At 40.8% G+C, this 25589-nt stretch overlaps 1 protein-coding gene across 1 annotated transcript; it reads right to left on the bottom strand.

The window, feature by feature from the left end:
- Window positions 1–10646: 10646 nt before the first annotated feature.
- On the bottom strand, window positions 10647–24969 carry igf3 (insulin-like growth factor 3). The gene is made up of 5 exons (XM_033630125.2): window positions 24955–24969; window positions 24728–24808; window positions 19184–19328; window positions 15769–15956; window positions 10647–14734 (listed from the first exon to the last, which is right to left on the bottom strand). The coding sequence occupies exons 1-5, from the start codon at window positions 24967–24969 to the stop codon at window positions 14513–14515; spliced, it is 651 nt and encodes a 216-aa protein (XP_033486016.2). The 3' UTR covers window positions 10647–14512.
- Between the last annotated feature and the right edge of the window lie 620 nt (window positions 24970–25589).

The raw sequence follows: 25589 nt of genomic DNA, 5'->3' as shown, positions 1-25589 counted from the left end.
AGTAGGGGGGGGCTAGTGCTGGAGACAGTGTCCTGGGCTGAGGCAGGAGAGGAAGGAGGGGGTTTCGGAGTCATGTAAATAGTCACTCACGTGGAGAGGACTGGACTGCAAGCTGAATATTGGCTGACAGCATCTGGCTAACTTGTTTGGATAGATCCTGTCTCTTTTTAGGAAGGTGCCATGGTTCCAAAACAAGTTAAAATTATCAATAAAGATGAAGTTGAAAGACCTACATGTGAACTGCAGCCAGGTGTGCAAATACAGGATGTGGCTAAAATGTTCAGCTCCGCGACCAAAGGTTGGACCAGAAATAAAAACAGACTTTCCACAGTCTTTTAGAACATTAAACAGAACATTAAAATCACTTTTGGTGCATTGAGACTTCTGATTACATGTGTCATTTGACCCGACATTTAAAACTAATCTTGTGATGGATGTCGGGAGAGTAGGCAGTAGCTCCAGAAGCTTATTCAAATTCATGTCGGGGACTGTGGCACTAGGCAGACAGTGTGTGATGGCGTTAAAAAAGCAGATACCCCTTATTTTGGAGTTGCCAATGATTAAAGTGGTGGGGGGAAGAGAGGGCGAGGAGATGGTGGGTGTGGACTGCTTGAATGAGTGACTGAGTGCTCTCCCAACTCCTTCTGCATTGAGGACGACGGTTCAGGCTGGTGGGACTGCATAGGCAGCTGGGGACCGGTGGTCTCGGCCCGGGGAACACCAGAGCGTCTGGCAACTACCTCCTGCAGCATCCTGCTGCAGTTGTTCCTCATAGAGGAGTGATGAGTTGCTCGACCAGTTGCTGGCCACAGGTGGAGGAGATGCAGTGGCAACATGAAGAGCCGCGAGAGCTGGGACAGCAGGTGCATGGCCAGGATGAACCAGAGCCTCAGCGGTTGGAGAGAGCCACAGGTGAGACTTGCCTCCCACCTGGATCTCCTTTTCGGCCGCGGGATGCCACCTCTGTCCAGGACAGCTCAGACAGCTTTGGAGTGGAGCTGTACATCGGGACCATAGGCACAGTTCCTGTGCCGACCTCCGGCCCAGCTGATGGCGGCGTTGTGATGTCTTGGTCTGCGGCAGCAGCAGTGTTGATAATGCCCGGTGCTCCTACGTCCAGCTGTCCTTTGGTGGAGAGCCCACGATCTCAGCTGCTGCATCCTCTGGACGAACTGAGGCAGTGTCAGCATAGAGCGAGGGCAGCTAGGGAAGAGTGGGTGCAAAGGCCGCGGCCATCACTGACACGGAGGAGGAGCGTGAATGGGCTGCTGTCAAAGCAAGACCGGATGACCGGAGAAAAGAGATTTGTTTTGACTGGGCAGCAGCCACGGATATGTATCCCTCGATCATCCTGTCCTTTTTCCGAAGCTCTGATTTCAGCCTCTGGATATCCTCCCATAACTGTGAGTACTGACGAGTGCAATCCATGCACATAGACATTATGATTGAGTTCAGTTCATAAATAAGTCATAAAACAGCACAATCGTTAAAAATAGAAAACTTAAAACAGCAAATTAAAAGTAATCCCATGATCGGTAAAAGAATAGTGTTAAAATCAGGTTTTTAAAAAGGCCCGGACCTGTGTGCTCGCTCTTCCATGTTAGCACTTGCAGATGACAGGTCTGAAAATAACTTACAATCTTCATCCAGTGACTAAGATCCTTTATCCAGTTGCAGGATATGGATCAAAAAGCCAAGATACAAACATGTACCAACAAGATATGGGCAATACGTGGATAAAACCAATTAAAAGTTAAAAATCACAGAGCCTCTGACACGAGGCTCACCTCCCTCTCTGGCGACAGAACACTGGACAAAAGAGGAAGCTCATGTCTATGCAAACTGTACATTTCCTGTGAAAACAGATGTTGAAAACAGACTATGCATGTAAGGCAGAAGTTGACATAGCCTCCTAACATCGACAACCAACGCACCTTGGGTACCTTGCATGTCATATCTCGACGTGGAAAGTCCATGACCAAATGCTAATACGTGACGACGTCAGAGTGAGAATGTGATGGACAAGGAGGGAGTCCATGTGAGAGACTCACATAAAAGAAATGTCATTTATTAAAACTACAAGAAAGCAAACCCTTTTTAAACTAGATGTTGATGTAGGGCCCATCAAAAGGACCAGACCACAGCATTAGGTAAGAATGCAGCCTTAGTTACTTTTGTACATTACTGACAGCACTAACTCCAAATTTGAAAACAATTGACAACTGGTGATGCTGGGACTTTTGGGTCCCATGGGGCTGTTGCTGTCTTTGATTGGTTGGTATGGGCTATGATCACACCCCAGATCCCTGCAGGTTGGACACCTCGAGCAATCTTTGCATCCTTTAATTTCCACCTGTTATTAACATGTAATCTATGCCTGGATATATAATTTCTATCAGGAAAACCCCATGTTAAAATCAGATGAGCCAGACTGCTAGGGTGTGTTAAAAAAAAAAAAAAAAGGTCACATAAGCTATTTTGCACTGGACTATTTGCACTATTGCACGCCATATAGGGCTACCTTAGCAATGCTGCTGCTGCTGTTTGCTGTTGTTTGTTTGCACAACTCAAAGTATGCTGCTACCTGTGCAAGTTTTTCATTGTCACTTTATGTGCCCTTATTACCTGTTATATTTGCCTTCTTACTTATCTTTTTAGATAGATAGATATATTTCTTTTTTTTTGGGGGGGGGGAGGCATTTTTAGCCTTTAATGGACAGGACAGACAAGCGTGAAAAGAGGCGACATGCAGCAAAGGGCCACGGGCTGGAGTCGAACCCGGGCCGCTGCGGCAACAGCCTTGTACATGGGGCGTCTGCTCTACCACTAAGCCATCGACGCCCCCTTACTTATTTTTTTATATTTCTTACTTATCTTTTTATATTTTATGACTTATCTTTTTATATTTTCTTCATATTTTTATATTTATTGTATTTGTATTGTGTACAACTTTTACATGGGCTATACCAGGACCTGAGAATCAAAATTTCATTCCACTGCATGTAAATGTGATGTGAATGACAATAAAAATCCTTGAATCCTTGAATAAGCACATACAGCGAGCAGCAGCAGCAACCCACCATCCAACACCAGTGCAACGTGAGAACAGAAACAGAGGGCTGGGTGGGGACAGAGAATCTGTCGCAGCAAGCAAATACACCATTTGCGGTCATTTTGTTATGACCAGCAGACTTCACCCGACTGGAGTCGACCTCAGACCAGCCAGTTCACACCGCTGCAACTTTTCTCTGCAGTGTTCGAAAACGGTTTTGTCTTGTTGCGAATCTTTGGTCTGAACTGGGCTTAACCAATGTTGTTGCCGTGGCAGCAAGTTGTCAACAGACAGCACCCACTGAAAGCAACCATGCCATTTAGTATGTGTAACCTTAAGCCTTAATAAGATTTAAAAAGGTGAGTTCTAAAAAAAAAGAAAAAGTCATGCCAGTTGTTACGAAGGGGGAATTAAGCTATAGAGACCAAACTGTTTTATTCTACCAGCCTGTTAACTGTGTTTGTTTCTACTGTAAAGTTGGACATTTTAACATGGAGCTCTATGTGGATTGACTGGCTTTGGGAACCAGCCTCAAGTGGCCATTAGAGAAACTGCAGTTTTTGTCACTTCCTCATTGGCTTCATGTTTGGTCAGTGACCAAAGGAAAATGAACTCATAGGTACTGTCTGTACTGTCTATGTACATATTAGGGCTGTCAATTTAACGCGTTCATTAGATTAATTAATTATGCAAAAAATTAAGGCGTTAAAAAAATCAACACAAATTAATCGCACTGATCGATTTCACCCACTTGGAGGCACAAATGCCTCGCCATTGCCTGATTTAACTTAACCGAAGCGGCAGGAATGTTCTTGCCTTTGACCTATGAATGACCCCGTAGACTACGTCACTGTCTCTCGCTCTGCCCCAACTTGTTGCAAGATGGAACCTGCTGAGGCCGATGACCAAACTTTGCTGGGCCCTCTAAACGGACAATTTACATTTTAAAAAACTCAGAGACGGGACAGTTAATAAGGCCGTGGTCATATGCAACGTCTGCAAGAAAGAATTTTCATACCATCAGAGCACTTCTAGTCTAACTTATCATCTCAATGCAAAACATGTTAAGAGCTCCACAACTGTCGGACCCAGTAGCATTGCTACTAGTACTAGCGTGCTTCGCCAAACCACGCTTACCGGGGGAAAGCGCCTGAGCAAGAATACCACTGAAAAGCTGACAAACGCCATTGCAAAATGGATTGCTGTCGACTGCAGGCTGATTTCTACCGTAGAAGACAAGGGCCTAATGGTGAGTGGGGACCTGTTTATGCTGACAGTTGACACATTGAGTTCTCTGACTTTACAAGGAGGCGAGTGCTATATCACCATTGTTGTGCACACTCTCAGGGATATTCTTGTTTACTGTAAATTTGTCTGCTAGGGGCATTTGCAACATGGTAGTCTGTTCTGTCTTCCATTTGGGCACTTGTTGTTACCATGTCATGGTTCACTGAGACTTTTGCAGTGTCAGATGTACAGTTTAGGGCCCAAGTGAGAGGCTTATTTATTTTTTTAGCCTAAGTGGTAGGCTTATTGGGGCGTCAGTGGCTTGGTGGTGGAGCGGGCGCCCTGTGTGCAGGGCTGTTGCCGCAGCGGTCCGGGTTCGGCTCCAGCCTGTGGCCCTTTGCTGCGTGTCTCTCCCTCTCTCTCTCCCTTTCACACTTCAGTGTCCTGTCGATTAAAGGCAAAAAATGCCCATAAAAATAAGTATGCCAAGTATTTGAACATGTGACAGGGCAAAACGATACAGTAGCTAGTTTAGGCGCAAAATCTTTCAAGACTGACAAGCTGAGCACATCTACAGGTCCGGTGAGCAGTCAAACCTTTTAAACAGAAAAGTTACAGTAAGAAAGAACAAGAGTGAAATGAACAAGAGGAAAAAGTAGAATAGCTCCCTACATTAAATTCCTTTGGCTTTTTTATAAACTGTTGTCAGTGGTGTGTGTGCGTGCCTTATAACTTGTACCTAGCATACACTAGGGCCCGTCACAATAGCATGCACTGGGGCCTGTTGTTGTAACTACCTTATGCCACTGCATATGACCTTAGCATTCCATGTCTCAGCAGCCCTGTAGGAGTTTAGTCTTTGCGTCTGCTGACCTAAGAAGCACCATGTTTGCTCTGCCTACAGTATTTGCATATTGAAATCTCATCACATTGCAGAATCAAAATAACAAGAACAAATAGCAGGTATAAATGCAGAGACTCGTGATCAGATGTCATTACCGAAAATAAGATCACATGTAAATAGGTGGAAACACTGTCTTTCATCATTTGTTCATGAGGATTTTGTTTTTTACTACTTGTTAAAATTGCATCTAGTCAACACTCTTCTCTTTATCTGAACATTTGATTTTCTTCCTCTACAATCAGTATAATTTTAGTATAATTGTTATCTGTAAAAGCTGTCACTAGTAAACATCATTCACTGTTGATGATGTCATTTAGATTAAATGGCACTGTAGTAATGAAATCCGTGCAGTCCCACCTAAGCCTATGCCTGTACTATGTCCTCACCAGGTAACAGCTTAACAAATGGAAAGCAAGTGAAACAATTCAACACAACATGATAAAAGCCTACAAGCAGAGAAGAAGCAGAGATAGGGAAAACAACAGAGGAAATACAAGGTAAAATTATGAAACAGTCCCATTAGGAAACTGGTAGTCGAGCCAGGATGTGTCAGCAGGTTCAGCTGTTGTGGCACAGTTAAGTAGTTTATACTGGAGCTCATGGACCAAAGCTGAGGCACCTTTACTCTGTCACCTCGTTTGATGGCAGATGCTGTTAGCTGTGGATGCTTTCAGATAATGTTTCATCATTGGTCCAGGCTGAGTGCTAGCTGTTAGCTTGACAGCTTGTCATTGTGTTTCCAGCTACTCTGCTGCTGATATAAGGCTGCTGATAGGGCAGCAGGAAAAAGAGAGCATCCAGATCCTTCAGCAGCCTTGACAGAGAGATACTGCCTGTGAACTCCTGTAGATAAAGGCAGGGGGACCTGTTGACAGTCTATTCAAATAACAGGCTCTGTATAAACACACACGCAAATCAGGCTGGCATTTTTATGGACGTCTCTATTGGACTTTATTATTTGTAACCCCCACAAGACAATCTACAAATGTGTACCATGATCCCCAAACATCTTACTATCCAGAAACATGTCTTTTTACATTTGTGTTGTGTAAAGTCATGTCCACAAAAATACAGCATGATTTGCAATTGTGCTTACTCTCTAAATGCGTACTTTAATTTCACATATTTACCCATTTGTGGATCCATTTTTAGTCATGAAACTGGTTTTGCACATTTGTGGATTGTTTCCTGTGAGTTCTTGGGTCATGTAACATTTGTGACTTTCCTCCTGTGTATTTGCATAATTTTGTCCAATTCCTACCACAGCAGGATCTGTAAAAAAATATCTGCAGATACTCGCCACATCAGCAGGTGGCGACATTCTCTCACATGCGATAACTGTACCAAGAAGGCTTAAACAAAGAGACGATCTAGTATTCGCATTCTTAACATTAACAGCAACTGGACACAGGGACAGAAGTTCCTTTCCAGAGAGCATGGGGAAATTATGCCTTTAGGTATCAGCACATATTTCTTTTATGTTCATTGATCATTAGTAAGGATAATATATTACTGCGATGCTAATTTTCAGTTGCGCGTTATCAGTAATCCTGTCTTGTGTTAGCATGGAGCTGTTGGCCTAATTTGACATAGGGTTGCAGTGGTGGAAGAAGTACTCAGATCTTTTACTCAGGTAAAAGTACAAGAGAAACAAAAAGTTAAAGTACTCATCATGCAGAACGGTCCATTTCAGATCAAATAAAACTACTGATGTATAAATGTATTTATCACTTTAATGTTGAGGCTGGTAAATGTGGGGCTTATTTTGCAGGTAGCAGTCAAGTCATATGTTTATCCATCATAATTTATTTGTTCATTATTTTTATAAATTATTATTTTAAATCTGTAGTTTGCAATGGTGGTGGTGGTGGAAGTTAAAAAACTAGATTTACTCAATTTCTGTACTTAAGTATAATTTTAACGTACTGGTACTTGAGTATTTCCATGTTGGGCTACTTTATTCTTCTACTCCATTACATCTGAGAAGGAAATATTTTACTTTTCACTACCCTGCATTTATTTGATACATTTAAATACTACTTAAACTGCACTGCACAAATGTAAAAAGACATGTTTGTGGACAGTAAAATATTTGTGGATCACGGTACACATTTGTAGATTGTTTTGTGTGGGTTACAAATAATAAAGTCCAATCAAATCTTCCAAACATTTCGTGCCAATTTTGTACATGCACTGCAAAAATGCATGAACTCACAGTGGAATAGAGTAACTTGTAACTTCAAGCCTTGTAAACATAAAATATAACCATCATGACTTCACTTCAATAAGGCACAGATCAAGGTGTGAACATTAATGTATGAAATATAAATATGAATCTTCAGTCAGTTACAGTAACAAATCATACAAACTAAAGTGCATGCTGACTATGGCTCTACCACTCTAAATTATTGAGATCACTCAAAGCCTCGTTGTAAAGACATTAACCTTTCCTGCTTCAGCTTCCAGGACACTGATGCTCATTGTGACTGAACTTGGTCTTGATGAGCTGCAGCATTTACTCAGTGACAAACTGAAACCTAAACTATCTCAAGGCAATTGAATCGAATGCAACTGGACTTGGTTTTGAAACCTAAACTGTACATTTACTACCATTCAACTACTGCTAGTCTCCCCTCTGCTCTGAGAGCTTCCACCGTCACTCTTTCTCTCGCTTGTCGCTTGCTGTGGCATTTTACAAGTTGTTTTCTTCATCTACTCTCATTCCAACCTGTTCTTATCCCAACTCACTTCATATCACTGCTTGGTCCGTGCTGTTCACGTCTACATATTACTCTATTGTTATCCTCCTGCGTTTACTGCTGAAGTTCCGGGATAGCGTATCAATTTATGCTGTGCAACACAAGCACACAGTTAAGTTTAGAAAAAAACATCATGGTATGGCTCTACACTCACATAGGAAGTGAATACCTGGCTCCCAGGTGAAAGTCTGGGGTTTGTTGGACCCATACACCATAAGTTCAATGTTATTTATACAAAATTATGCAAACATTAAAGTTTTAGGTTCAACACCCAGATGGTAATCTGGCCTTGCATAGTGGCATCAGATCAGAAAACACTCATATGAATCTTTATTATATGTCATGTGTAACAGTTTGGGGTCTGGTACTAGGAAATAATGCTCTGAAGATTAAGGCTAAAGGCCAGAAAACACTCATACGGGTTATTAGAGGGGAAAATGATACGTAACTTATTTTGTCCATTAGGTTGGAGGACTTGTTACATACTGTACAGTGCATCCTGAGATTTTACATCTTCATATTGCATGTGGTGTCATGTATTTGATATATTATCCCAAAATCACAAGTTAGAAGACACAGATAAACACGGGAAAGAGTTGCTGCTGATGACAGAAGGATACTGTAGGATACTGTAAAGTAATTGTTTCTGACCGATGACGGCACACAGGAAAGTTACAGTGTTCCTTCACCATTGACTTGTTAAAAAATTGTCAAAAATATAATCTGTACAAACTGTTCCCAGTCTGACATTTACCAATTTGGGCTGACTACAACAGCTGACTCATGGCTATGAGAATCAAATGAAAGTGGGGGCTTTATTACAATAGCTCTGCATGGGAAGAGATGGGAGTACATAACACTATCTGTCTGTGACGCATGCAGCTACAAGGAGAAAGCTCTCCTCTCCTGCCTTATCAAGCCGACAGTGAACAGCTGTTACTATGTTGTGGAGACAGAAACACCTTCCTGCCTGAGAAGAGACCTTTCAAAGAGCTTGTCAAGTTTAAACCAGATCAAGCCTAGCCAGAGGTGTAGGTTAGATTCAGTGGGGGTCAAAGTCAGGGGGGTTCGACTGGCAGAAAAAGAAATCCTGCAATCCTACCTATTTAAAATGTTATTAACAAATAGGTCATCATGACTTGTTTAGTTATCTTTGAATTAAAGTTGCAACAGGAAACATCTGCCACGGCATGCCTGCAGCAGAGCACATCCATTCTAATCAACTGAAGCTGCTACACTGACTACAGAAGCCACACTTGCCCATGCAGGCACCGCACTGCTTAATTTTTATGTAGCTGGTCTATTTATCCTCTGTGTGTGTGGCTCTGCAGCCCTCCAACAGGTAAAAACTATACAGAACTGTTTAAACAATGAGTACAATTTCTTTAAAAATGAATACCTCATTGTACCAGAGGCAATGTGAAGCAGCAGAGCAGCCTCGTGTGTTTTTGCATTTCACATTAAGAATCATCAGTCGAATCAATGCAAACTGGACTACATGTAATTGAAAAGTTCAAGTTTTGTAGATTGTAACCTTTATTTTAGTGGCATTTGAGGACTATATCTTCAACGCCTAACTGGTTCTACAGGATCTGCTGCACACATTTTTTTTTGGCAAATTGCTTCGCATACATTATAGTGTCATATGCAGATTTACAGCTGAGGGGCCACCACAGTGACGGAACAACCTAAATTTGTCTACCTCAGGGAAAGCAAGAGAAATCTTTCCAAATTCCAGTTGTGTTTGATATTCACTTACAGCACTGTTTGGTTTACCTTATATTAATATCCCTTTTAACTGATAGGCTGTACATGTGAAGATGTCCAAATAACTGCACCTGATCAAAAATAAACCACAATACTCCTTTAACATCAAGACTGTGTACAAATGTACTGACTAATCACAGAATAAGAAGAGCCATTTGTTTTTTCAGGCTGCTCTACGCAGAGAGCTGAGGTGGCCTTCAGAACTCTTGGAAAGGTCTTGCAAAGAGATAACTGAAGTCATGTCAAAGTAAAATGAGTCAGCTGTTTATGATTGTACTGAAACTGAACGTCAAAACAAAAGGTCCATTTGTGTATAGTTTAAAAATCTTATGAAATTCAAAACGTGCATGTGAGCAACATTCATTCATTCATTCATTCATTCATTCATCTTCTAACCGCTTCATCCTCTTGAGGGTCGCGGGGGGGCTGGAGCCTATCCCAGCTGACATCGGGCAAAAGGCAAGGTACACCCTGGACAGGTCGCCAGACTATCGCAGGGCTGACACATAGAGACAAAGAACCACTCACGCTCACATTCACACCTACGGACAATTTAGAGTTATCAGTTAACCTAGTCCCCAATCTGCATGTCTTTGGACTGTGGGAGGAAGCCGGACTGCCTGGAGAGAACCCACGCTGACACGGGGAGAACATGCAAACTCCACACGGAAGGGCTCACACACCCGGGATCGAACCGGCAACCCTCTTGCTGTGAGGCGACAGTGCTAACCACCACACCACCGTGCCACCCTGTGTGAGCAACATGCTCCGTGAAACATACCAGAGGAAGGATGGCATGGTGAAACCTCAAACAACCTTCTTCTGCAAATCAAGTTATAAATCACAAAGAATTGTAAAGTTTTAATATTTATCAGTCTTATTTTGTCAAAGTGAAATAAATAATGAATGCATTAAAAGTCTTCTACATAAAACACAAAATAATAAACATGATAATCTCAGAAAAAGAAAAAATAAAACTCAGCACAAGTTCTATCAGACCCATTCAGTCAGACCACAAACTTCCCTGGTACATTATAATGTCTGCACCCCAAACACACAGTAAAGCTACATACTGTAATTCAGTCAAAAGTGCTATAAAACAGCGTTACAGTACATGTGAACAGATGCTCTGCACTATATTCCACATGACACAGAGTTTGGTGTGTCACATATATGTTATAAATCACTTATGATAATTAGTGTGTTTTAAAAAAGACAAACCAGAAAGCATTGTTAGCTACCATAACTAACAAGCTAACATCTCAGTGTCATGATTAATCTGCGCACTCTTCAAACAGCACATCTAAGTAGACACATTATCAGCTGATGCAACAAAACTCTTTTCCATTGCAGGAATGTAACATTACACATAAACACCCCACTGTACACTACCTGCTCAGCATGAATGTGTGTCACTATTTGCTAACACATTTATCGCAATAACTGTAAAGGTGATAAAACAAAAATCCAAAACAACAATTACAGGTTTAATTACAGTGGAAACACTAGGGTTTTAACAGTTCAGGTTATTGGAAGCCTCAGCTGCTGCAGTGGAAAAGGTCTAATAGAGCAACCCAATGGCCAGGAAAAAAACGTGGCATACTACATTTCTACAAAACCACAGATATGTGACATTCATGTTCGATACTTCAGCTCCGTGACGCATCGCAAAGAACCGATGGGATCACTCCAAAGGGGCCCACTTGCTTCTCAAACCTACCACACCGCGCTGGCAACTCTTCTCTGCAATCGGGCTTTCCCCCTCCACCAAGACTCTCACATTTTTGGTGTTCAGTATAGACTTCTCTTTTGTTTTTGTTTTTCAGTACAGTATAGTAGACATGTATATGTTTATTTTTGATAATCTGCATGGAGCACAACCACCTCAAGGCCACAATACATCAGCTACACTGCCTGTTTCTCCCCTGTTTTTTTTTTTCGTTTGTTTGTTTATTTGTTTGTTTGTTTTTCCTCCTTCTTCTCCGCATGCACTGTCACTATATAACTCAGGACTTAAGCACCTGCCCCCTCCCCCTTGCTTGTTTCCTTACTTTCCCCTTGACACACTTTGGTGTATCACGGCCCTCTCTGACTCATATTAGGAAGTTTTTCCAATAAAGGCTGTTAGGCTAGTCTCCAGGGAGGGTGGGTGACGGTCACAACCACGCATTATGGGTATAAAATACTTGACTGCAAGATTAACAGTGCATCAATCTTCACAAGAAGCTTACACCCTTTAGTTGCGCTAAGCTATGAAGACCAATGCAGACAAGTAGGAAGAAAAAAAAAAAAAAAAAAAGATATGTGACATTCACACGTTATCATGTAGGGCAGTGGTTCTGAACTGCTCCAGCCACAGGGTCAAGTGGGGTTGGGCGGATCCATACCAAAATATCAATACCCTTGATACTATGTTTTCATTTTGAAGATTGATCCAAGCGCCAATAAAATCGAAACCAAAAAGGGATCAGTTTCTCTCTTCTGTGTTGTAAATATTTGTATTTCAACAGTTACTGTCTGTGAAACAATGTTCTGTTGTCATGAACACATTTAGTGCATGCACTCTTTGTTTCTCTACTGCTTTTTTGTTGTCCACACTCAATCAACTTACTACAGACCCTGCAGCATCTTCTCAGTTTCACTTTCACCCAATGTTGGCAGTAGGAGGACGGTAAGCTCACCTCCCCATCTGTTCCATTTACTGCTGAGGACTGATACGGACCCTCAGTTGTACTAGGAATAAAACTGTGTGCGCATCTGTGCTTCCATGGATGTTCGCGAACATTTGATAAGGAAGGTGTGTCCGAGCATGACTAGTGTAATCCGACACCAGTAGCAGTCATGGCTTAATGACAGAGGTAAAAATAGGGGAAGAGAACTCAGAGCTGCAACCCAAAAGAAGGGAGGGAGTGGAAAACACCTCAACATTCAGACCCCCGATACAGAGACAGAGTTCACTAGCTGAGTCTGTTCAGAGAAGCTCATACAGGTATATAGCAGCTTAGTGAAAATAATATTTTAGTCAAATCAGATCTTCAGTATTGGTTCATTTTACACTTTCAACTGTAATTGATCATCATTAGCTGTTACTTAAACAGATTGATTATTCACCCCATACATCAAGATACACTGCTTTTCCCTTCAGAAAAAAAATCTGCCATTTTAAATAATAAAAAGTATTGTATTGGTATTGATATCGGCAATTCTGGCCCTGTTTCACTTGGTATTGGATTGAAAGCAAATTTTGTGGTATTGTCCACCACTAGGGTCCAGATTGCTCCTTAGTCATTAGTTTAATAGATAGTTATCTATAGAATAGATTAGCTATTCAGTCATTCTACAGCAGAAAACAGCACTTCAAAATAAAAGCTCTGTGCTGGAAATTGACTGTTCAATTCACTGTTAAAAAACTGTGTTTTTTTTAGTAGGTTGACACATCTCAAGTTACTTGCAGCCCATTCAGAATGGAACCATGATCCACTTTTGGACTGCGACCCACCAGTTGGGAACCACTGATGTAGTAGATGCGTCAAAATTTAACATTTCAATAATGCAGTGGTTAACTTGTGGTTAGATTTTGGCACAAAAACCATTTGGTTATGACTAGGAAGAGATTATGTTTTGGATTAAAATACCTATTTTGGGGGGCACAATCCCCATTATTTGTCTGGGTGAAAAACAGCTGCTGTTCATGCCTAAAATGACTCGCTAAATAACAACTGGTTTTGTTGGTCTTGAACAGTGGTCTACACTTTATAGGCGTCTCGCCTAAGTGACACCATCCAACAACCCTTTCACCTCCCGATGACAAATTCAGCTCATATACTACGTCCCTGTAGAAACGTTGATATGATACATATAAAACATACATTTGTAACATATCTGTGGTTTGCAGAAATGAACAATGCCAATATTTTCTTCTGGTGACTGGGCTGAATAAAGAGCCAAAGTAAAAGTGACACTACTGGGTTCTGAAGGAGAAGGAAGAAAACCTCCTACACAATCACACTTGAAACGAGGAAATTTCTTTGAAAATAAATAGTGCATCATGTGGCACACTCCATTTGTCCAGACAGGGATGGTAAACCATGTTGTTTGTTTAACATTGAGCAGCCTTCATGGTCCAACAAACCCTAGACTTTCCCGGGGAACCCGTTATTTTTTTCCTGTATCAATGTAGAGCCAAATGATGTTTCTTTTTTAAACCTGACCACATTCTTTTGTTGACATCCCAGCATTGGTTGCAATGTCTGGGAAAGTCAACAGCAGAAGCAAGAGAACCTCTAAGGCGTAATACGTAGGCGTGAAAGGCCAGTGACAAAGCTGCGATATATCACGACTTGGAATGAGAACGTGTCCAGCCATGTAGAGAGCTATCAGGATGAATTTGTCAAGCTCCCTAGTCCAGACATGTCTGTTACAGTACTGCACACAAGCTGAAAACACTAGACAGTAACATTAGAAAAGAGTGTATAATATATACAATGACATTTTGCTCCACAACAGATGAAAGAGAAAGAAAATTCCACTGAGTTCCAAAGGCTAGCAAAATAGCAGGTAGCCCAGAGATGGTGTCAGGACTTCAGCTGTCTATTTTTTCCTGGCGCTGAAGACCTCCAGTATGGGTATGTTATGTTACCTGGTAACCCTGTGGTCCCCTCCTAATCTCTCTCTGATTTTGACCACTGTGAACCCTACTTAGTAGAGAATTTTTATCTTATTACAACAGTCAGCATCAGTCTTTTAAACTTGCTGGGTCCAATCTAGTAACTATAAATATTTAGTTTTTCATGAGGTTAAGGGTCATGATTCAAATGTTGTCATTCTATGAAGGGGACGCCTAGAGGTTAAGGGAGGCCTGTTGGTGGTGCTTCTTGTTTTAACCCTCCTGCGGGATGATGAAACTTTGTTTTTCCGTCTGAGAGAAGGCTGTGTTCTCCTTCTGTAAGCTTCCCTCTTTGGTCCGTTGGGGGGCCCCAGGTGTTCAGAAAGTCTTTTTTGAAATACTACTTGGAACTGCTGTGCCTGCAAGACAAAGATAAGAAAAAGGAGTTGATTCAAGGACATGTAGCTTGGCTGTTCTTGGCCCTGTGTGAGGCCTGTACTGATCTGCTGGGATTTACCACCGATACCAACTTTATTATGCTGGGGGTTTTTTAAAGTCACTATTCATGCACTCTTCATTTTTGCTCACATTCTGATTTGACCTTATGTTTGTAATATATATTAAACTCTGCAATCAGCCAACAACACCAATGTATAAATGGATACTTTTCTTAAACTATTCTTAAAAAAAATTTCTTTCTCTTCTTCATGCTAAGTGTAGGACAAAGTTGCGTTGTATTTTACTTCAGACAGCAGAAGAGCTTGACAAAATATTCTTATCTTGAGAGTGTACTTCGTTGTCATTACATCCAGCTTTGGTCAAGAGTACAAGTGTCCTTAATTTAGGGGAGATCTTTGTCATTGGATGTGACTGGCCTCTTTGCAGAGGTCCATAAGGGTCCACATGGGTCCCAGACCCAATTGGGGCTGGGTCCCAATTATTCTGAGTCAGGTTGGGTCGGGTCCCTTTGTATTGCTGTAGGTCTTTTTTGGATCAGGTCTACTGATACCCTGGTCTACTTGGACTGGGTCAGACCATCCTCTGTCTCCTTTCAGATTTGGTCTCTCTTTGTTTTAAAATGTATTAATGCATGTCGGCTTTGGGTAGGCTTTCTATGGGTGTGTCTCAAATTGTGCCCAGATTTTGGCATTCATGCTGACCTCTACCTATTCAGCTCATGACAAAGCATCGGTATTTAACAACTTTAGAATGAGAATTGGTTGACCTACTTGATCTTTCTGATCCCACCCTGTGACCCCCCAACTACCTTGAACAGAGACAGGCGAGACACCTGTTATCTTATGACCAAAGTTCCATACTTAGGTCACATGACAACACCTGAGCCAACTCCAGTCACTGCTGAGCACCATGAGATGCAACAGCACTGGGAAAAGCAAGTAAGTGCACCTTGAGGTCAGACTGAAATATCATGCTCAAGCAGTAGAGGTCTTACCGTGTCTGCCAGTGTAGTGGTAGGCAGTGCTGTGGTTGTGGCTGGGTAAGCTGTGGTGTGCTGCTGGCTCTTTGGTTTGGCACAGTACATCTCCAGATGCTGAAGTTCACAGCCAGCTGGCCGACAGCACTGGTCAACAATACCCTTCCCTCTGGGCCGAGTGCCGTAACCAGACCACGTACCTTTACCTGCAGAGAGACAAATGTCCAATGTGAGATTCCTGTTGTTCTCCTGAGCCTTCCTTACTTTATATAAGAAAACAGGCCAGCATAGATGTCCTCAGGAAGTCACTAAAGGCAAAACATTCATGGTAGCAATAGATACATAAACCTTTTGAATGTTTGCATGCCTGACAAAGTCTTTTGCTTCTACCGATTGCAGTAGTCATTACACCTTACACATATGTATTGGACATGTGCATAGTTTGCCCTGATGGTTTAGCCATTGCATTTCAAAAAAATTACATGGTCTTGCTTGAGGGGGGAAATGGAAAGTTTAAAAATACCATTTTTATACTCCTTTGGGAGTATAGAAATACCATTTCATGTCAATTTCGCTAGTAGGTGTAAGTTATCTTCCTCTAGACAAAAGTGACAGGCAGGAAAAACATTGTCATTGTAAAGTGTCACATGTGAAAACCCATTTAAATGTAATGATGTTGTCTTATAAATAGGGTTGCAGTGGTATACCGGTTTTAAGGTATGATCTGACAGGTAACAGTTATCATACTGTGTACAATATTGAAAACAAACACGACTGGACAGAGAATCACAACTTTATTTTTGTAACTGTCAAAAGGGAGACTTTTTACACTAACTTCTATTTTTACAAAATGGTTTCCAGTAGGGTTGTAGCAGTCAATCTCAATTTTATGTTTTACTCAAACTTCCATCAGAAAATGGTTTCAGGTTTTTTATAGTAATAAAATGTTTGTTCAACACAAAAATAACCCTCTGTTTTCACTCCATCAAGTGTCATTTTGTCTTATGATGATGATAATAATGATTCTGTAATGCTGTGATACAGTGAAACTGTGATATTTTCTGAGACAATCATCGTACTGTAAACATCTCATACTGTTGCTACTCTGCTTACAAGATAATAGGTTAGCATTGCTTGTGTTTTTAGTCAAGCCAGCAGGGTGTTCTATGGACAGCAGTGCCTATGTTGGTTGGTCCATTATCTTGATACAGATTCAAATAGCTCAACAATTACTGAGCAGTTTGTCATACAATTTTATGCAGACATTTATGGTTCTCAGAAGATGAATCCTCATTACTTTGGTGATTTATTTCCTCTAGCCCCACCATTTTGATTTAATGTGAAATATCTCCACAACTATTGTGTAGAAAGCTGTGAAATGTAATTCAGACATTCATGTTCCCCTCAGGTTGAACTGTATTTATTTTAATGGTCTTCTGATGTTTCCTCAAGCAATATCATCAGGTCCTGATTTTTATGTGTCCCATACTTGGTTTCTGACCAAATACCTGCAAAACTATCAGCTTCAGTTCTACTTTGGGTTTAGTGTTAAAGACCCAGTGTGCAGAATTTTGAAGGATGCACTGGCAAAAATGGAATGTAATATTAATATTAATAAACTATGTTTTCATCAATATATAATTACCTACCTATAACTAATAATTGTTGTGTTTTTATTATCTTAGATTGATCCGCTTATATCGACATGCAGAGCGGGAACTTTTCCACAGAGTCCACCATGGTGTTCTTACAGTAGCCCAGGGTGGATACCTCAAACACTGGCCCTCGCCATTTGCATTCTCGCATCAGCCACCATAGTTCTCCTACACACTTGGAACATGGAAGTTTCACTTGGTTGCAATCTGCAACTTCATTGCTAGATGCCACTAAATCCTACACACTGGACCTTTAATTAGCAAATGTTAGCATGCTAGCACACTGGTAAACTAACTACAATGGTGGACGTGGTAAACATTACCTGCTTAACATTAGCATGTTAACAATGTGTCAATGTGAGCATTTTAGCATGCAGATGTTAGCACTTAGCTCAAAGCACTTAACTACATTAATGAAATATTTCGTTTTAGTATCTGTCTGAAATGGAGATCTCATTCAGCACACTATCCTCTACAAAGTAAATTCTGTGAGTTGTCTATTTTGCTCCGTCACCGTGTCCTCTAAACCATTTCAGTTTAAGAGGCTCTGTGCTCCTCACTGCTGTCTACACCTTTCTTTGTCATGAGTGTGAAAGCGGTGCTGCCCTCAGATAACAAGTGTTTTAACAACAAAGCTATCACACATTGAGGCACAGTGTTCTGGTGAGTATGCTGCCACTTTGGTGGATTGCCACCACCCTGATAACATATGGAGAGAGTGGCCTTGGCCAGAGCAGGGTAAAGGTAATCGAGTGAAAGGGCCTGTGGTTGATTTTCTGTGTGCAGTGGGAAAGATTATATTCTAATAATAATAAACTTGATTTAAATTAAATGCTGCAACATGCCTCACAGTATAAGGTCCACTGTGAAGTGGCTGCTGTCAATTCAACCCATGTTGTACCAGTCAGCTCATTCTGTCAGAATGAGCTGACTGGTGAGCAGAGTCAGATGTCTTTCAGTTGTATCTAATGATGAAGCAGTACTATATAAAACTATGTAAACAAATTTGGCCCAAAGAACAGAAGAATCATAAGATAATAAATTGCATAACAAGTTGAGTTTATGATTGTTTTATAATAATTGAATTTACAGCTAATGTTTTTAATCATTTTCCTTTCATCTGCAAACAGCAGAGTCTGACATTTGCAAAACACACACACACACACACACACACACACACACACACACACACACACACAAAACCACAATAGTTACAAAGCTTATTAGGCCATAATGCATAATTGATCATTTTGTGCATACTGTGGGAGGAAGCAGAGATAAAGTAAAGTTGGTTTGAAGTGTGCATGACATGAAAATTTAAAAACCTTTCAACAAAGATTGGAGGAGCTTTTTGGTCATTTTGCATGCACTTTTAGGACAGTCCCTAACTTCAGCTTGTCATCAAAAAGGCACAAGCTTAAATACTGATTTTTGTCCAAAAAAATTATCTGTTTATATCTAAAAAGTGTACTTGCATTTACTTGCATCTCAGTTTCCAGAGAATGAATCTTAATAATATTGGTGACCTAACCTCTACGGCCACAATAGGGCTGCAGTAGCTCAGGGACTTGGGTTGGGAACCAGAAGGTCTGCAGTTCAAAACCCTGTATGGTCCAAGTATGGAGTGTGTACAGGATAGGTGCCCTTGAGCAAGGCACTGAATCACCAACTGATCAGGGTGCCTGTCAATAGGCAGCCCCCACACTCTGACATCTCTCCATTTCTGGTGTCATTAGATAGTTGTGCAAAACATATGGATAACATAAATTCAGACTTACCTAAATAGATTCCACGATCCCCACACACAAATATGAGGTCACTAAGGAGATCAGAACCACAGCGGAGTTTGGCTGCCTCTGAGGACAGCGGCCAGGCTGCCAGACACATAGTGGAGTAGAACATACACACCCAAACACAGAACACCTGGAGACAAGAGGAAAATCTTTTAATACATAACTTAAACAAAAGCAAAAGCGTGGATGAATTTTCTGTCCAAGTTCTTGATGAAAACAGATTGAAATCCATGTGCTGGGTGTGCCATGGTGTTCTGAAGGGTTAAGGTGCCAGCCATGAAACCTGGAAGAGATAGTTCGGATTTTTTTTTAAGTGGGGTTGTATGGGGTACTTATCCATGGTCAGTGTATTACATAGAGTAGATGTCAATCGGCACACCCCCAGTTTGGAGAAACAGGCTGGAATCTGACATGGGAGCTAAGCAATGTGCTGCTGTGGAGGGGTCAGCAACAAAATGTATTTTAGCCACCTAAAAAAAAAAAAAACAAAAAAAAACAAAACACCTAAAACAATTGAAATCATGTAAGTTTACACTATAATGTGAGTATTTTCACAGCTTTACTTTTCAGTAGACACCTGTTTTGATAGGTAAGTCTAAACGGCTTCAGTGCTCCATCTATGCTCTTTTCAAAGCCACCAAACTCCATCGATAACAACAGTGATTTAACATTGTTTAACACACAGGATCTGCTGCTTCTACTGCTGCTTCAGTCAGTTAAGCAATGTGTCTTACTGTGACTTTGGTGAATCTGAACTAACCCTTTTAAGTGTCAAAGTCACCTTATAACATAAACATACAGCATATGCTTAAACTGATTTTTTTAGGTGTCTAAAATATGTTTTGTTGCTGACCCCTCCACAGCAGTCCATTGCTTATCTTCCATGTCAGACTCCAGCCTGTTTCTCCCAACTTGAGGTGTGTTGACTGACATCTACTCTATGTAACATACTGTTGATGGATAAGTGCCCCATACAACCCCACTGAAGTATCCCTTGAACTTCCCTAGTTTGGTTTCCCTTGTGCTGTAGTCATTCCTCATCTCTGTCTCCTTATGCCCTGTCATCTCTTTACTGTTGGCTGTCTACTGAAGGCATAAAGGCCAAACAATGCCTGTAAAAATCACATGCTCATGGTAACTCTTCTTTCTCTAGCTTTTTTGTCACTTGTCAGACAATGGAAGAGAAAATTTGACTGAGCCTAAAATGCAAACGTGAAAACTATTATTGATGGCAGTGGCAACTTACTTTATATTGGCTAAAGTTGTAATAAAAGGCTTTTGTTTAGTACGCAGCTGCTTTATTTAGAGACCCTGTTAACAACACTCAGGTCATGTCCTTTGCATTATTGTTTCAGGGGGACACATGAATTACACGTGATGAGTGATTTTTAATGGATGAGTGATTTCTGTCATTTTCCTTCAATTTAATAAGATAATAATTTAAAAAAAAAACTAAATGAAAACTATTCTACTAAATGAAACAAGATACATTAAAAAGACATAATTCTGAGAGATAACACAAACAACACTGAGACCTGAGACATGCTCAGTTGCCAATTCTTAAAGTCAAACATTCTGAAAATTGACTGTTGAAAAAAGATTTTTCAGAAGTATATTTCTCACATTGGGGGTATTTATAGGTTTTGAATCAGTGTTCAGACAATCGTCCATAATATTCAGAGAAGATATATTTGAAAATAATGTGGACAAAGGAAATTGGACAGTACAGTTAACCAGGAGTGCTAAAATGCTAACTCATTTCAGGGTTTATACTCATTCCTGCAGCACTCTATAACAGCCTGTGGCTGTTGTCTATGTAAAACACTCAAGACCAATTTTACAGGACCAATCATTGCTGACTGCCAGGGGCGGACTGGGACACAAATTCAGCCCGGCCCAAGGCCCACACACCAGCCCACACACCGGCCCACACACCAGCCCACACACCAGCCCACACACTGGCCCACACACCGGCCCACACGTTTCTACCTATAATCCTCTATATGCTTGTACACAGTACACAAACGCTGTCCTCAGAATAAACTGCATAAGAAAACAGCAGTTATTGTTTAATTCCAGACTATAAAATAAATGCAATAATGAATTGGCCACAAATGGCTATGTGTTTATTATTTAACTTAAAATAAGAGCATATGACTCTATCCAAATGCATCTAATTTTATGCACAATATAACTGCAATAGGCCCTATAGTCAACTTTTAGTCAACTTATTACTACAACAAATAAATCCCACTTAATACTACTAAAAAGGTTTTCCTCTGACTACAATGTAATGAATAGTAGGCTATGCCTTCTCATTGCACCTGTCATATTTCTGGTCTCATCCTCCTTCTCCTCACGACTAGGGTTAGTCTGTCCCTCAGCTTCATTATCCTTGGGACTGGGAGCACCACCTAACGTTAATTGCATGATGCATCCACAGGAAAAAAGCAAGCACATATTTTCTTTTAGTACAGGTTTAAATTATAATGACTTAATGCAATACCTAGTAGGCTAGTCAGCCTCTTGAACCAGACACCTAGAAGAAATACGCAATTTGCCAAAGCCAACCTTGCACATTACACACTCACAAACGTTAGCTAATGTTAATGCACTTGCTATAATGGCACTGTCGGCTCCAGCTCCATCTCCGTCATTAGCAACACCAGCAGCCTCAGCCCATCAACCAATGCCGTGGCCAAACAGGTCGGTTATTTTGGAGAACTTTGCTGCCTCGTCTTGTAAAGATTTAAGTTTTTTTATTTGAGTTTTTTTCCACGCCACCCTTTCTTTTTTTACCAGCTATATCCGGTTCGGTCAAACTAACTTAGCCTGGTCTGCCATGAGTAATGACTGATGACTGCAGCTGAGCCAATCAGAATTCAAGAAAAACGAGGGCCTCTTTCGTATTGGAAGAGGCTGCCCTTATCTTATCTATATTTACACCTACGTTCCCTCTGAACCTCTCACAGGAAACAAACAACATGGGAGGAGCGCGCATTGCAGTACTGTCAGCTAGCAACTAGCTTGACATTCACTAGTCTTTTTTTTTTCTTTTCTGTTTTTTGACCACCTGGCCCCACCGGCCCCACCAGGCCACACCAGCCCAGTTGGTGACCGCCCCATCTGGATTTGTCCTGAATGTCCTGATGGCCAATCCGCCATTGCTGACTGCAGTTCACTTAACAGCCTCAGAGACAGGTGTCAAGGATTTTCTGAAAGGTACATACAGAACCTTTAAGATTCAGAACCTCAAGTAGTGTTGTAGCAGCTGAAGAAATTAGTACACTATGAATATGTATGATTTGATTTCTTATTGAATGATATTGTTTCAGTGTAGATATACACTGCCTGGCCAAAAAAAAAGTCACCACCAAAAAAAAAGGTCATACACTCTAATATTTCGTTGGACCGCCTTTAGCTTTGATTACGGCACGCATTCGCTGTGGCATTGTTTCGATAAGCTTCTGCAATGTCACAAGATTTATTTCCATCCAGTGTTGCATTAATTTTTCACCAAGATCTTGCATTGATGATGGTAGAGTCTGACCGCTGTGCAAAGCATTCTCCAGCACATCCCAAAGATTCTCAATGGGGTTAAGGTCTGGACTCTGTGGTGGCCAATCCATGTGTGAAAATGATGTCTCATGCTCCCTGAACCAGTCTTTCACAATTTGAGCCCGATGAATCCTGGCATTGTCATCTTGGAATATGCCCGTGCATACAGGGTAAATCTGGACTCATAAGACCACATGACCTTCTTCCATTGCTCCAGAGTCCAATCTTTATGCTCCCTAGCAAATTGAAGCCTTTTTTTCCGGTTAGCCTCACTGATTAGTGGTTTTCTTAGGGCTACACAGCTGTTCAGTCCCAATCCCTTGAGTTCCCTTCGCATTGTGCGTGTGGAAATGCTCTTACTTTCACTATTAAACATAGCCCTGAGTTCTACTGTTGTTTTTTTTCGATTTGATCTCACCAAACGTTTAAGTGATTGCCGATCACGATCATTGAGGATTTTTTTCCGGCCACATTTCTTCCTCGAAGACGATGGGTCCCCACTATCCTTCCAGTTTTTAATAATGCGTTGGACAGTTCTTAACCCAATTTTAGTAGTTTCTGCAATCTCCTTAGATGTTTTCTCTGCTTGATGCATGCCAATGATTTGACCCTTCTCAAACAGACTAACATCTTTTCCACGACCACGGGATGTGTCTTTCGACATGGTTGTTTAGGAAATGAGAAGCAACTCATTGCACCAGTTGGGGTTAAATAACTTGTTGCCAGCTGAAAGATAATCGCCCATGCAGTAATTATCCAATAGGAGGCTCGTACCTATTTGCTTAGTTAAATCCAGGTGGCGACTTTTTTTTTGGCCAGGCAGTGTACTTGAGATATAGTGCCACAGCTAACAATGTTTTTTTTGTTGTTGTTGTTTTATCAGTGAATGCAGCAGGGTTTTCAGCCTTTTCTGCTCTTGACCCTGTTTTAGGTCCATGACCCCATCCAGCAACCAGACTGCTGTCAAGTTGTAGATTCGATTATGAATCATAATATATACTGTTGTAATGTAGTTTTATGTGTGGGGAGGAAATTCTCAGTGGATTGAATACAAGTATGCAAGTGTGCAAACCATTATGACACCATTCACTAAGATGGACGAAAAATTAAAAAAAAAAAATTAAAAATTAAAAGTCCTTGTCAATATAAATGAAACTTGAAAGTTGCTGCGCCAATTCATTTTCTCTTAGAACTGTATCAGCTCTAACAACCACTCCCATCAGCATATCATGTAAACCTATAGGTGCTTCAGACCTAGATTCATTTTGGTTATAAATTATCAGAAATAGAAAAAAGTACATCAGCAGTTCCCAAAGCTAAAGTCATGTCCTTGAAGTGCTTGTTTTGTCTGATCAACAGTTCAAAATCCAAACTGCACACAAAGACATTTAGTAATACTTTATTTTATAGCTCCTTGATGTTTAATAATTTCCCAGGAAGTTTCCTGGAAATAAGAGTTATGTGGTGTTAATAACAGTTCAAACAAAGCCAAAGGGAGACAGTTTATAAGACTTGTTCATTTTCACGGAAAGAACCTTGAGGGAACCGTTTCAATTCAGTCCAAGCAAATATTCATTCATTGTTCATTTACTGTTGGCAAACTTAATTCTCCAAATATGTTGATATTTTGCAGAGTAAGCTGATGTGCTGTACTCTAAAAATAAATAATACAAGTACATTAATTCAGTTTTCCTCCACTTTTTCCTTCAGTCAGAACCTGAATGATAACCTTCCTATGAATTTACAGTACAAACCAGCTCTTCTCTGGGGAGATGCGATAAACTTTTGCACCCATAAAAAAGCTGTAGCAGAGAAGAGCAGAAACAAAAACAGCAGAGACCAACTGATCCAATTACTATGAACAATTCCTATTAACTCTTCGATAAGAAGCAGGTGCCTGCACTACAACACTGCATCAGCAACTTGTCAGTCGCAGTTGAGGGAAATCACCAGAGGGAAACTCAGTCTTACCTTCAGTGTCTGTGGAGTGGCAGCTGGGCAGCATGCAGAGCACATCCTGTCAGAGTCGACTGACTCCAGGAGACCTATAGTCTTATAGTTTGGCAGCAGGAGGGCAGGACCAGAGCACTGAGGTCTCCACCCTGCACTCCTCACACCTCTTCAAATCTCATCTCAGCCCATATCAGATGACTTAACATGCTGTCTCTGGGGATGAACTTGTTCTGCTGTGTTCTTACCAACAGGATATTCATCATAGTTAACATGATATCCATTTTTGAAAGCTGGAACTGAATTTTAACAAGTGCATACCCCAATACAACAGCGCTACAATAATTCAGTTTGAGTTGAAACTGTTGATTCAACAGTCATTTTAAAAGGATTTATTTTGTGGTGCTGTTGAATTGTATTGGATTTTATTGTGATGTGTTATGTGATTTGTTTCTCTCATTTTGTCCACCCCATTTCTGTCAGTGAGTACGATTGTCTGGTCCCATTCATTCTGTATGGGACATAGGGTGAGCCCTGGTAAAGTGGGACAAAAGAAAACAAACAACAACAACAAAAAACCACTGACCTCATCACTAAATAGAAAATAATAAACATGTCTGCGTTCAAAGAAGAACTCTCATTAAATCAAAAACAGTGCCATTTGCTATGTATGCCCTTAAAAAGGTAAACCCATCTCCATCGTGTTTTTCTTTTCTCTTGACTATTTTATCCAGAAAAAAGAAAATAAACACTTCTTTTTTCGGTAAAATAGTCAATAGCATCTATAATAAATGTATATGCTTATTCAAAAAAAAAATTACAATATACTATTAAAATTGTTAAATAAAATGAATAATTCTTCATTTTCTTTGTTATTGTTTGT

Source organism: Epinephelus lanceolatus, chromosome 8 (assembly GCF_041903045.1).
Source record: "Epinephelus lanceolatus isolate andai-2023 chromosome 8, ASM4190304v1, whole genome shotgun sequence".
In the NCBI taxonomy this organism is placed as follows: domain Eukaryota; kingdom Metazoa; phylum Chordata; class Actinopteri; order Perciformes; family Serranidae; genus Epinephelus; species Epinephelus lanceolatus.
The sequence above is the reverse complement of the archived record's forward strand: the minus strand, read 5'-3'. Positions and strand labels throughout refer to the sequence as shown.

What these genes read in the sequence shown, in the direction of transcription:
- igf3 (XM_033630125.2), bottom strand. An exon ending in CCACTCCACAGACACTGAAG is followed by an intron (nt 19,329 to 24,727) that starts GTAAGACTGAGT and finishes TCTTGTCTCCAG; the next exon opens with GTGTTCTGTGTTTGGGTGTG. An exon ending in GGATCGTGGAATCTATTTAG is followed by an intron (nt 15,957 to 19,183) that starts GTAAGTCTGAAT and finishes GTCTCTCTGCAG; the next exon opens with GTAAAGGTACGTGGTCTGGT.